Genomic DNA, 13,149 nt, shown 5'->3' with positions numbered 1-13,149 from the left:
AAGGATTGATCAGTTGGTAGATGCCACAACAGGTCACAAGCTCATGTCCTTCATGGATGTGTATTCTAGATATAACCATATCGCAATGAATCTTGTGGACCAAGAACATACTATCTTCATGACCCCAAATAACGTATATTGTTATAAATTCATGCTTTTCAGACTAAAGAATGCTGGAGCTACATATCAACGCTTATTCAACAAAATGTCGCTAATCAGATCGGGAGAAATATGGAAGTGTATGTCGATGATATGCTTGTCAAATCAAATACTGTCGATAACCATGTATCTGATATAGAAGAATGTTTTGGAATCTTAAGGAGGTAAAACACGAAGCCGAATCCTCAGAAGTGTACGTTCGAAGTGGCATCTAAAAAATTTATGGGTTTCATAGTCAACATGAGGGGAATAGAGGCAAATCTCGAGAAAATCAGGTCGTTGTTAGAAATTCCCTTGCCAAGGTCGCGTAAAGAAGTTTAAAGCCTGACTGGAAAGGTGGCAACTTTAAATCGTTTTATTTCATAATCTATGGACAAGTGCCTGCCATTCTACAACTTGCTCAGGGGAAATAAAAAATTTGAGTGGACTGAGGAGTGCGAATAGGCATTACTCGACCTAAAAACGCACCTGGCCAAGCCCCCCGTGTTATCTAAGCCTATGTCTGGAGAACCTCTGTTCCTTTATTTGGCCATGATAGAAAATGCACTCAATGTCGTGTTAGTCCGAGAAGAAGACCGTGCTTAAAAACTAGTATATTATATAAGCAAGAGACTTCTCGGAGTTGAGTCACTATACCCACTAACAGAGAAGCTGGCATTCTGTCTAATATTTGCTTCCAGGAAGCTCCAACCATATTTCCAGTCCCATTCAATCAACGTCATGAATGACCAACCTTTAAGGTAGGTATTACAAAAATCTGAAACGTTGGGATGCCTTTTAAAATGGGTATCGAGCTTAGCCAATTTGAGATATTGTACGTGCCGCGGACCTCAATCAAAAGTCAGGCCCTTCTTGATTTTTTGGCTGAATGCACCGAGTTTCAAGAGGAGCTCATGAAGGAGTCGGTGCCAGAGTTATGGAAAATCTTCATGGATGGATCATCAAACGAGAACAGATCGGGAGCTAGGATCATCTTAATCTCCCCAGAAGGGCATCGATTTCATACAGCTTTGAGATTCAGATTCAAGGCATCCAACAACAAAGTCAAATATGAGGCCTTATTAGTTGGGTTGAGAGTGGCAAGGGAGCTCAAGGCGAAGGCTGTCCAATGCTATAGCGATTCGCAGCTCGTGATTAATCAGGTATTGGGAGAATACCAATCTCGAGGTACAAAGATGGCGGCCTACCTAGCTAAGGTGAAGGGAGAACTACCTAAATTTGAGTACATTTCTATTGAATAGATACCTCATGAGCAAAATTCAAATGTTGACGCCTTGGCACGACTTGTCACCACAAAAGAAGCTGAGACATTGAATGTAGTGCCAGTAGAGTTCTTGGAGAATCAAAGTGTGACAAGAATGATAGAAGTTGAAATCATCGACACAATACCGACCTGGATGACTCCCATAATGGAATACCTTAGAACAGGATGGCTACCTGATGATAGAAAGGATGCAAGAAAAATACTTTATGAATCTCCGCAGTATGTGATATTGGATGGGACCTTGTACCAACGTGGTCATTCATTGCCTCTCCTATGATGTGCTCTGCCTGATGAAGCTAAAACCATTTTGCAAGAAGTGCATGAAGGTTTTTGTGGAGATCATGCTGGGGGGCATAAACCTAGCATTGAAAATACTAAGGCAGGGCTATTTTTGGCCCACTCTAATAAAAGATTCAATCTCGTATGTCCAGAAGTACAACAAATGCCAACATTTTGGCATAGTTGCCTGAGCTGCTCCAGTTGAGCTAATGATGATCTCATCCCCGTGGCCATTCGCGATATAGGGAATCGACCTAATAGGGTCACTACCTATGGGAAAGGGAGGAGTTCGTTATGTGGTGGTGGCGATCGACTATTTCACGAAGTGGGCAAAAGCCGAACCTCTGGCAACCATCACTACAAAAAGAGTCCTAGACTTCGTGGTGAAAAGTATTATATGTCAATTTGGGCTTCCTAAAAAGATCGTGTTAGACAATGGGACACAATTCGATAGCGTTCTCTTTACTGATTTTTGTGAAAAGTATGGCATTATGAAGAGCTTATCCTCAGTAGCATATCCGCATGCCAATGGGCAGGTCGAGGCTATGAACAAAACCCTAAAGGCAGGCCTGAAGAAGAGGTTAGACGAAGCCAAAGGATTATGGCCAGAACTACTCCCGCAAGTACTTTGGGCCTACCAAACTTCTCACAGAACCTCCATGGGACATACTCCTTTTTCCTTAACTTTTGGAAGTGAGGTCGTCCTTCTAGTCGAACCCATGGTAGCCACTAACAGGAAAAGGGCATTCAACCAAGAGCAGAATGATGGACTACTTAATGCATCCCTCGATCTGATTGAAGAAAAATGAGAAGAGTCACAGTTACAGCTCACCCATTATCAATAAAAAATCACTAGCTATTTTAATTCTAAAGTTAAGACGCGTAGATTTGGATTGGGCGATCTGGATCTCTGGAGGGTATTTCTAGCAAATAAGGTTCCCAAGGATGGTGTTTTAGGCTCGAATTGGGAGGCACCATATCAGGTCGTTGAGGTTTCGCGTGAAGAAACTTTCAAGATAGCTCGGCTGAATGGGGAAGTAGTCCCACGGACCTGGAATGCCTTACATTTGAAAAAAATATTATCAGTAGCACCACCATCAATGTAAGGCTTATTTATAAAAGCCATTTTATTAAATAATAGGTGGATTATTAAATAATTTTTAAGATTGTATGAGTTCGTGTTCTAGTGTTTTTAAAAGCAACCAAGAATGTTTCTACATTCTGGTTACATGGGGGGCATATATATAACCCGAGGATGGCAAAATTAAGCTTGCTTGATAAGATTAACAAACTTAGAGCTTGGGCAAATTGATTATTCGACGACTTTTTAAGAGCTCAAGTTTTCAATAAAATAGCGCAAACTAAATTTTTAAAAAAAAATCACTTCAAATCTGTTATCTAAAAAACAGGCACGGGTGACGTGGCACGTGTTTTTAAACACGTGGCTGACACCTGGCAGAGTTCTGTTCGAACATCGACCAGTAAGACCTTCCTGGTGTGGCAGTTGAGTTTTCCTTACGACCAGCATGGTCGTACACTCCGCATATTTCATGATGATCTTGTGGAGATCATAATCAATTCCGAGATTATCTCCAATGATTCCTGATTATCCGATTAATTAGGAGAGAATATCTGTAACAAATTCATGTAATCCTCCTTAAGCCTATAAATAGAGAAAGATAGCTCAAGGAGGAGACTTTTTGGCTTTTGGTTAATTGAAGTTATACACTTACGAGAGAATTAGAGCTATTGTATTACGATTATATTGCTTATCCCTCTCAGGTTTGTGAAACTCAGAGAACCCTAGTTCTTTGATCACTCCTTTGAGATCTCATATCAATAATAGCTTAAGTGGACGTAGGTCATTACCAATTCCTGGGGCCGAACCAATATAATTTCTTGTGTTCATTACTGTTTTTTTCATTATATTCATTCCAACACATCTATCCACATCAAGCGTTTTGACTCCGCGTCAGTTGACCAAAACAAGGGTCAACAAAATCCTGGACGTAACTAGGTCCAAAACTTAGAAGTTTGGAAAATTTGATTATTCAATAGTTTTTTAAGAGCTCGAGTTTTGAATGAACCTAGCGGAACTAAGTTTAAATCATTAAAATCCTTGGATACAACCAGGTCCGAAACTTAGAGCTTGGAAAAATTGATTATTCAACAGCTTTTTAAGATCATGAGTATTCAATAAAACTAGTGCGAACTAAGTTTAAATCATTAAAAACCCTAGACATAACTAGGTCAAAAACATGGAAAGTTGGGAAAATTGTTTAATATCAAGAGCTTGTTAAGGCTTGAGTTATCACTAAACCTAACTCAAGGCCTGATTCTTAACAGGTATGAAATATATATTGAAATAAGGCAAGCAAATTATCCCGATGAGAAAAAACCTTGAATTGAGCCTGAAGGCAATTGTTTAATAAAAAAAATTGTTACACAATTACAGACAAATACAAAAGAGGTATCATTGAGCTCCATCAGCTTGCCCCAAAGATGTGACCTCCTCGCCATCCTCCTCAGCTTCTCCGAAAGCCTCACCAGTCTCTAATGGTTCTTGCAAGAGTCGAGCCTTGAATCTTGCAAGGTACGGATCCCACAGCTCGGCTCCCATGAAAGAGAAGTCCCATCAGGGTTGAAGGCCCAGCAGTGGTACAACATCACTTTCATGGTCGACGATGAGGCCACCTTTTCTTCTTTGACTGAGGCCTCGGCCTCAAGCAGTTTTGCTTTGGCTTCTTCAACCTCAGCCTGAAGTTGTGCAGTTTGATCTTGGAGGGCAAACAATGCAGTCTTTGCAGCCTACTCGCTTTCTTGGGATGAGGTAAGAGCAGCCTTGGCATCATGCTCATTCTTCTGAGCAGCCTCCAAGGCAGCTTTGGCGGCCTACTCGCCTTCCTGAGCGACAGTCAGGGTGGTGTTGGCAGAGTTTAGATCGGCCTGAAGCTCATCGTTTCTAGCCATAGCACTATGCTGTGATAGTGGGCCAGGACAGACTGTAAAATAACAAAACAAGTCAGAGATATACCCTTGATCACAATAGAAAGAAATTTTTCACCAAGGAAAGAAAACTTACAGTGAGGTTCATCCCCATAGATGATTCCATGACATTCTCCAGGCTGCGCTCCTCAATGGTCCTCAGATCCCTCGAGCTGGCTTTATAGGAGTGCCCCACCATATGGCTCACAGTCTCATAAATGATACCCCGAAAGGCTTAAGGGATTTTCTCCAGATCCAGGGGATCTACTGGTATTCGGATGGTGGGGGCTAGGACGGTGGGGGCTGGAGGCTCAGCTTGTGTCACTTGAACCTGAGGAGGCACAAATCGACGTGGAGGAGGAGGAGGGGGAACTTGAGCGGCAAGAGAAGTCATCGGAACTGGTTCCCGAGCTGAGCTCGTGTCTTTCCCCTTCGCAGGGGAGTTAGAGGTGTTTCCCGCGGCAGGGGGGGTCTTCTTTGTAATCCTGGGCCTATTCACAACGGAGCCCGAGCCAGCTTTCTTAGTCTGGAAAGCAGTTCAGAGGTCAGGAGCTCTGGGTTGTTCCATCTCTTCGCCTGAAAAGAACAAAAAGAAATTAGTTCACAAATAAAGTTGTCAGAAATATATATAAAGAAAGAAAATAAACAAAGATCCTACCCTCCGGGCTGGGGGAGGAGTCTATTATCATGACCTCTAGCCTTGGAACTAATGGAGGAGAGGGGGATTCTACAACTAATATTTATGGGATCCTAAGGGGTTCAAATTCAGGTCCAGGTCCTTCCTCGGGGATGGATTCCTCTACATACTTTCTAAATCTAGGGAAAATGAACCCTGGAGCAGAGAAGGCCAGGTCCTACAGTTAGTCTCATACTCCTCAAAAATGGCATATCTAAAGTTTAAAGTGTTATCTACTATGACTATGCACTTAGGATAACTGTTATCATGGCGTACCATTAGGTGGTCTACGCACTGCAACAGGGTTATATTTTGATCCGGGTTATAGGGATTACGATAGAAGAGCTGGTTTGGATTAAAACGAACTAACCTAAAATCGGAAACAACCCTATCTATTTCCCTAAAGGGGTATGGGTTACCATGGCCGAAGGGGCCGGCTGCTGCCCCTAATGCAACTCGTTCTAGATCGAGTTCCCGGATAGCCTCGGAAGCCCACCTTTTTCGCACTAGAGGCACCTCATTCTCTTCATCCTCCTTGTTCTCAATGGCTAGCAACGCCTCTTGAGAGGATGGGATCTCGGGGATCACCGGAAGGGTAGCCCGAGTCCTTAAGCCAGTGTTTGGCCTTCGCCGATCAACTTGCAAGCCAGCATCATGACGTCATTCACGACCTGGCGGTAGTCCTTCTCACTGAGGGGAAGCCCATATAACTTCTCGTACTGACCCCTGAGTCACGGATTTTCTCGTCCTCGCAAATATGGCAGCACAAGAAACAAATTCAGTTAAGACATAAATATATATATATCTTAAATGAAAATTCATGAGCTAAAGTCACAAGGATGGAAGACTGATGAGGTCGGTTGAAGTAGCGATGGAAGACTGGGAAGATCAATGACGGAGGCCGAGTTAGGGAATTGTGTGAGGTAGTAGAATCTGCCACCATGTTCTTTTTGGTCAGGGCTTTCCTTGAGGCAGAAGAAATAAAGAATATTTGCCAGAGTGGGGACCTCCAACTCGTGTTTCAGAAACAAATACTTTAGCCTTGCCAAAAGTCTATACGAATTTGGGGGGAGCTGAAATGGAGTCAGCCTCACGTAATTTAAAAAATCCACGAAGTACTGGTCTAGGGGGAGGAAGGCCCCAGCCTTCAAGGGTTCATCGCTCCAAGCTTTGAAGTCGTCTTGGAGAGGGGAGCAGCTCCGTTCCCCTACGAACACAGGTCGGACTAAGAGAGTTCCAGTTGCGACCTCTATGTTGTGGCTCAACATAATTTTATTCACCCTCCCCTGAGTCATGATCTTGTAAATGATACGCTCAACCTCGAAGTATGCATTTGGGTTGACCACGATCTCCCTCTCCACCACCGAACCAAATTGCAGAATGGGAGATTCTGGGGCGATCTGCTTCCCTTTGTTCTTTTGTTGGGAGGACGAGCTCGAGGCATTCTTCTTTGGGGCGTTTTTCTTTTGAGGAGCCAACGGATCACCTAACGATAGAATGACCTAGTTAGTAGGCGACCTAAGATGATCTAAAACTGGGACGCAAGAGTACAAAGAGGGAAACAGTTTACTTTTTTTATACAAGCTAAGGTTAGCCTCAGCCCCATCGCGTGATGCCACGCGATATTCTAAGCTACGCGCCTCTGTTTCCTAACAGACCCCTAATATTTAGGGATTCGTGTGTCAGAATGCCAGACCACTACTTTCCTTGGGAGGCGGTTTAGTGCAAAACCACGTAAGAAACTTAACCTCTAAGCTATCTGGTTCTAAACCTAAAATCCCTTCATTTCCTTTACCCCCAACTGGGTATTCTTTAAATTAATGTACCATTAGGATTTCCCAGATTTACCCAGAAATTTCCCAATTTTATGAACGTCTTATTTCTAAAACATTTTTGGATTCGCCCGTCGAACCTAAGTCAAAACGTATTCCCTAAGAACATTTAGAAGTAGCCTAACAGTAACTACAATGAACATGGTGAAGAACAGAAATTCCATTGGATAAAAAAAAAAGAGAATTAGGGAAAAATTCTTCAAACCAAAGAATGAGATACTTATAGTGCGTTCTTCGACGGTAAAATGTAGACTCGGGGACGGGAAGCTCCTGGAAAGCTTCAGAGTGAATGGGTAAGATGAACGGTTTTTGGGATTTCTGGGAAAGAAGAGAGGCTTGGAAGTGCAGAAAAGGAAAATTTTTAAATGACAGGTGGTGAAGTTGGAACTCTTGCCATCCCTTTTATACGCAAATTGTGTAGATTAATCTGGGCCATCCAATTGGGTTAGTTCAAGATCCAAGGGACAAGGTTAAATAAGCCAAATGGCGGCAAAAAGGTGACAAGACAATTATTGCAGTCCTCGAAACCCGAACAGATGCCAATTGCAGTACACCATGTGTATAGTACTCAAGTAGTGGGTAGGCGTGGTTTTGTGTAACAGAAGTCTAAAAGCCCCTACTGTGTAGGTCAAAAAGTGACGACGTCATACATGAGCAGGAGCTTCAGAGGCAAATGTTGTATCCTAATTTTAGCCCGAGTTCATTCACTCAGCTCGGGTACAGCTGGCAAATAAATATATGGAGAAATAACCAAGGGAATGATATGTGCTTATTATACACGTGGGCAACTCCAGTTTCATGTGGTCACGCGTTGTGTTAGGCGTCCTTGGTTTAACCTGAGCTCCGAACACGAAGGTTTTGAAGTGTGAGCTCAGAATATTAAAACAACTGTTGAAGCACGAGCTTGGAGGGGATATCCAGCTCGTGGTGGTTCTAGTATATTGCATATCTGTGGATCCCCAGAGACTAGGGATCCCTTTATACTTATATTTATGACCAAGCTGTCATTTTTAATATCCCAAATATTAGGAGTACATTTACCTTGTGATCAGATCATATCCCAATATAAATGGGAATTATTTTTATTAAATGTAAGAATTATGTAAATGTGTGATTGACTCACGCAGTTACCCAAACCTGTCCATGGAATTCCCTTATGAATACTAGGAATATTGGATAGAAAAGGGGACCATTATTCTGTGATACCGAAACTCTACCAAAATAGGGAGAGAAACAACAATAATACTGACTCGTGTCCTAGGTGGATTTTAACCACTGAACAATGTAAAAGTAATGTGTTCTTGAGTGAAATCATTTATTTTTCATTAAGGTTTATTAAACACTAATCTACCTTATTATTTCTTAATACACTATTGGCGAAAAACCCTGTCAACATAAGGATCAACAGGTAATTAGAAGGGTAAAACATTAATCTTGACCAGCTCTAATTAACAAACCAATAAATGGAGGGCATAACTACATTTATTGACACTACAACAAAACCCCATTTCAATAACACATCATTATAATACATTTAAAAAAGTATTATGGTATATATATATAAAGTAACACGCGGCAAAGTGAAAAAAAAAAGCGGCAAAGTGAAAAAAAATGCCTAAGTCTTTTCCCTATTATGTACAGTAGACTCCCATTTTCATCTCTTTCTCTCTCTGTCTCATTTTCCTTCGTGCTATACCCATTTTCCCGTCCCATTTTCCTTTCTCTTCCTGCTATACCCATTGACTCAACCTTATCACCACCTCCTCCTCCTCCTCTCTCGGACCGAACCACCTCCTCATCTCTCTTTTTTTTTGGAGTTCATCTATCACCGAGACATTGGCAGAAGTTTGGTGGGGCTCGATCGGCGCAGGCGGAGTGGGCTCGATTGGCACAGTTGCAGAGGGCCAGGACTTAGGGACTCGGGGATGACTGCGGATGGATACAATGCGTACTTTCCTCAAAAGGTTTCTCTTTCCTTCTGCGCTTACCATTTTTTTTCTTTCTGCATCTCATTTTTTGTTTCTTTTTTTGAAGAAGAGATTTCTTTGATACAGGGGATTTTCAGAGTATATGATTTCGGTAAATGAATTGGCCTATCAATAGCTTTGTAGTGACATTACACTGGAGTTCAATAACTGCTCTAAACAAGTTGGTATCCATATTCACATCCCAAATTTTTAAATCCACATATAAATATATGTTTATATTCTGTATTTAAGTTTGTGAAGCGGGTTTCTGTGTTTTTTCGAGTTCAGGTCATTGAAATGGACAATGGCGGAACCGAGCGAGTTGACTCAGCACATTGAGTCTTACGTTGACACGTCTCACTCCCAGACTCAACAGGTTCGCGTTCACATCCCCTGCTCTCGCTAATTTTGGGTGAAGTTATTGTATTACCATCTGGTTCTTATTAGTGCATTCCTTTGTTGTGGAAGTGAGAAAAGCACTATGCAAAAACCAGAACTCTGGCTAGTATGTGACATTATTTGATTAATTGAGCTGGCAGTAGAAACAAAACGTTGTCGTTGGTGATAATAATGGTTTAAATTTTGTGTGATTAGTATTTATTTTAATTTTATTGAGAAAGTAATTTGATCACTGCTATTTTTCTAGTTGCCTCTGCTTCTTTGATGGGAATGTTGGCTCTGCTACTAATGTCGTCTTTTTTTTTCTGCAAGTGATTTAGGTCAAGTTCTTTCGAAAAATATTTATATCTTCGTTATTTTATTTTTTGCTGTAAACTGTAAGCAGTTTTATCTTCAATAACAATTTAAGTCTGAGAAGTATGCCAAAGCATTTTTATACAATTGAGAATTACTTAATCTAACGTGCAACTTTAACTTATAAGATTTCACCTACAAATAAGTAAATAAAAATTGTATTGAGGGCTGAGGCAATTGCTTTATGCATTTTGATACTTATCTTCGTGGTGCTTTATATATTTTACTCAAGGATAAGTATACTCAGTTCTATTATTTGTGTGTTACTGCAGGCTGCAAGTTTGGATTCTATCACTTCACTCGTTAAGAATGACTTGATAACTATTGAAACACTGGTAAGAATAAATTACCTTCTTGTCAGCTATAATTAATTGATTTATGTTCTTATATCTGGTTTTCTATCATTTAGGTCAAAGAGATGGAAATGTATCTGACCACTACAGATAATGTCATTCGAGCTAGAGGTAAGTTGAAGTTGAATTCATTAAAAATTAACAAAGATTTAGATTTTTTTTTAAATGGTGTTCACTCCACAACTATTACAAAGTTGGAAACATAGTGGTCACATTTTTTATTGCATAGTGATTTTGGTAAATATGGCCCCATAGATTCTACTTTTAGTTTAGACTATACTAGTGAATTTTTACTCTAAACTTTAAAAGTTCATTCTTCTTACTGTTTTGGAAACTGCTGTTCTGTTTGTGCTTCTTTTTTAGTAGCATTGTTATTTTTCCTTGGTATATCTGCATTGTACAACAGGTGCTTCAATTTATTCCTGGCAGTTAACCACTTTCTTTCTTTTTTCCCATAAGTTTTTATCTATTTAATTTAATCAGAAAATCTCATAGATTATGTCCGCATCTTCAGGTACCCTTCTTCTTGCGGAAGTTCTTGGACGTCTTGCTTCAAAGCCACTAGGCAGTGCTATCATTCATAGCTTAATTGGATTCTTCACAGATAGGCTGGTGAGTTAGTGCTCTTTCCCCTATGCAATTTGTTTGTTTTAAGTCGGTTTGATGGTGAAGCACATTGTCACAAGAGCTAATTCTTTGATTAAACTCTTAACTTTTGCTGTTAATGTATTATTTTGTAATGATATTAGGCAGATTGGAGAGCATTACGTGGGGCTCTTGTTGGGTGCTTAGCATTACTGAGGAGAAAAAGTGATGTTGGTGTAGTCTCTGCCACTGATGCAAAAGCAGTTGCTGAGGTGTACTTAAAGACCCTACAGGTGCAGTCTTTAGGTCAGCATGATAGGAAGGTAAGAATCCAAATGCATGAATTTTAATCAAGAAAAAAAAAAGAACTACTTGCTTTCATGTATAGCCACTGCCCTTTTACAAAATTTAACATCAAAGCATTGTTGCAGCTTTGTTTTCAGCTTCTGGAATGCGTCTTAGAATGCTATCCCAATGAGGTTGCTTCCTTGGTATTCTTTCCAAACTCACTCTCAAATTAGTTGCTGGATTTTTATTGTTCTATTTTCCATTTTATCACTTGTTCTCAACTGATTTGTAATTTGAATGTCATTGTTTATACCAATAGTTTAAAGTTGTAAAATTACAAATTATTTTCATTCATTTCATATTTCAACTAGATGCTTACATTCCTTCAACATAATGATTTTATAGTTTATTCTTTGTGTTCTTTTTCTCTTTATAACTCTGGTCAAATAGATGTCAATAGAACAAAGAATTCCCTTATAATTCTTTTTCTCTTAACATATTCATCCTTTTTTCGTTATTTTTTCCCATTTTCTATCTTAATTTTTTTTTGGCGTTATTAAGGATGAACTCCTTCTATATGGAATCTGTGAAGCTGTTGATGGAGAGAAGGATCCTCATTGCTTGTTGCTAGCATTTGACATCATTTGTGCACTGATTCGACTATTTCCAGATCCTAATGGGTCGCTAGAAAATTTTTCTGGAGAGCTTTTTGAAACTTTGAGCAGTTACTTTCCCATTCATTTTACTCATGTATGCAAACCATACCCTCACTATACATGCGAATTTATTATTTATTTATTGAAAAAAAAATCTAAGCAAGCTTTTCCCTTTTGGTTTGCTTTTGTTTCTTTGGTTAGTATTCAGATCATGCGATGAATGCTATCATTGATTATGATGTGCTATCCTTTTTTTTTTTGTACTTTTTTTCACATGTTTTTCTTCTTAACGTTATCCAGCCAAAAGGAGAGGACACTGATGCCAAAAGAGGTGATCTTGCAAGGGCTCTAATGGTATGCCATAATTGAATGTGATGCTCCATTGTTATAGTATTTGTAGGTGTTGAATTTATCTATGCTCTTTGTTATGATCTTCCGGTTACCAAACTTTATCATTCTAACAATGGAGCACTTGTAATACCCATGGTAACAATGCCGTAATTGGCATAAAGCACTTGTAAATTTCATGGTCTAGTCTATCACATAAAATGGAAAATTATCTTTCTTTTTTTTTTTTGGCATTCTCTCTTCTGCTTGAATTATAAATCATTCCTTAATATTTACACGTATAGTTCTATGGAATCTTTTTGCATGACTAGATTATCTTTATTAAGTTATTCTAATTTGTTCTTGCTGTGATTTCCCCCTTTCAAGTTTCCAATTAGGGGTTTTCTCTATCTGGATTCCTATTGCAATATTATTCCTTAGTTTAGCATATGGGTGCTGCCTTAGGGAAGATAAAGTATATATGTGTATATATATATATTTATATTGGAATTGGTGAGCACAATAAGAAATTTAATAGAAGTAGAAAACTGTTACAAGATGCATAGGTATTTCTGGTGAAGATGACTTATGAGCGTTTTTAATCAATTGAGTAATTTCTCTTTGGTGCTTGAACCAAATTTATCATAATTTTTATTTTTTTTATTTTTTGATGATTTGAGCCTTGAGACAAGCTGGGAGGAGCACTTTTATACTTGCCATAAATTACAAGGGTTGCAAGAGCACGTTTATACAAATAACAAAATTGTACTATTTTTTTGTCTTGAACTTCTTAATTTTACTTTGATATGCAGAAGCATGATGGTTATCCATCAGGGTCAATGGTTGACTTTGCAAGTGACATAGATGGGTCCCCAATTTTAGCTGTTAGTAGCTTGGCGTTTCATTCAAAGGTTTCACTTCTCACTTTGAATGTTTGATTATTTTATTTCTTTAAATTTGAGTAACTTTAAAGCGGCACTCTACGATGATTAGTTTTTTATGAAATTGCAAGAGCATGTTTTGTA

General features: G+C 39.4%; 1 protein-coding gene across 1 annotated transcript; it reads left to right on the top strand.

Moving 5' to 3' along the window:
* Positions 1 to 8,797: 8,797 nt before the first annotated feature.
* On the top strand, positions 8,798 to 12,480 carry LOC133829328 (MMS19 nucleotide excision repair protein homolog). Its single transcript, XM_062259124.1, has 8 exons — positions 8,798 to 9,538; positions 10,188 to 10,250; positions 10,325 to 10,379; positions 10,783 to 10,880; positions 11,018 to 11,176; positions 11,285 to 11,344; positions 11,703 to 11,891; positions 12,098 to 12,480. The coding sequence occupies exons 1-8, from the start codon at positions 9,467 to 9,469 to the stop codon at positions 12,164 to 12,166; spliced, it is 765 nt and encodes a 254-aa protein (XP_062115108.1). The 5' UTR covers positions 8,798 to 9,466; the 3' UTR covers positions 12,167 to 12,480.
* The last annotated feature ends 669 nt before the right edge of the window (positions 12,481 to 13,149 follow it).

This window comes from Humulus lupulus, chromosome 4 (assembly GCF_963169125.1).
Source record: "Humulus lupulus chromosome 4, drHumLupu1.1, whole genome shotgun sequence".
Lineage (NCBI taxonomy): Eukaryota > Viridiplantae > Streptophyta > Magnoliopsida > Rosales > Cannabaceae > Humulus > Humulus lupulus.
Note: the sequence above shows the minus strand (reverse complement) of the source record. Positions and strands in the feature narration are given on the sequence as shown.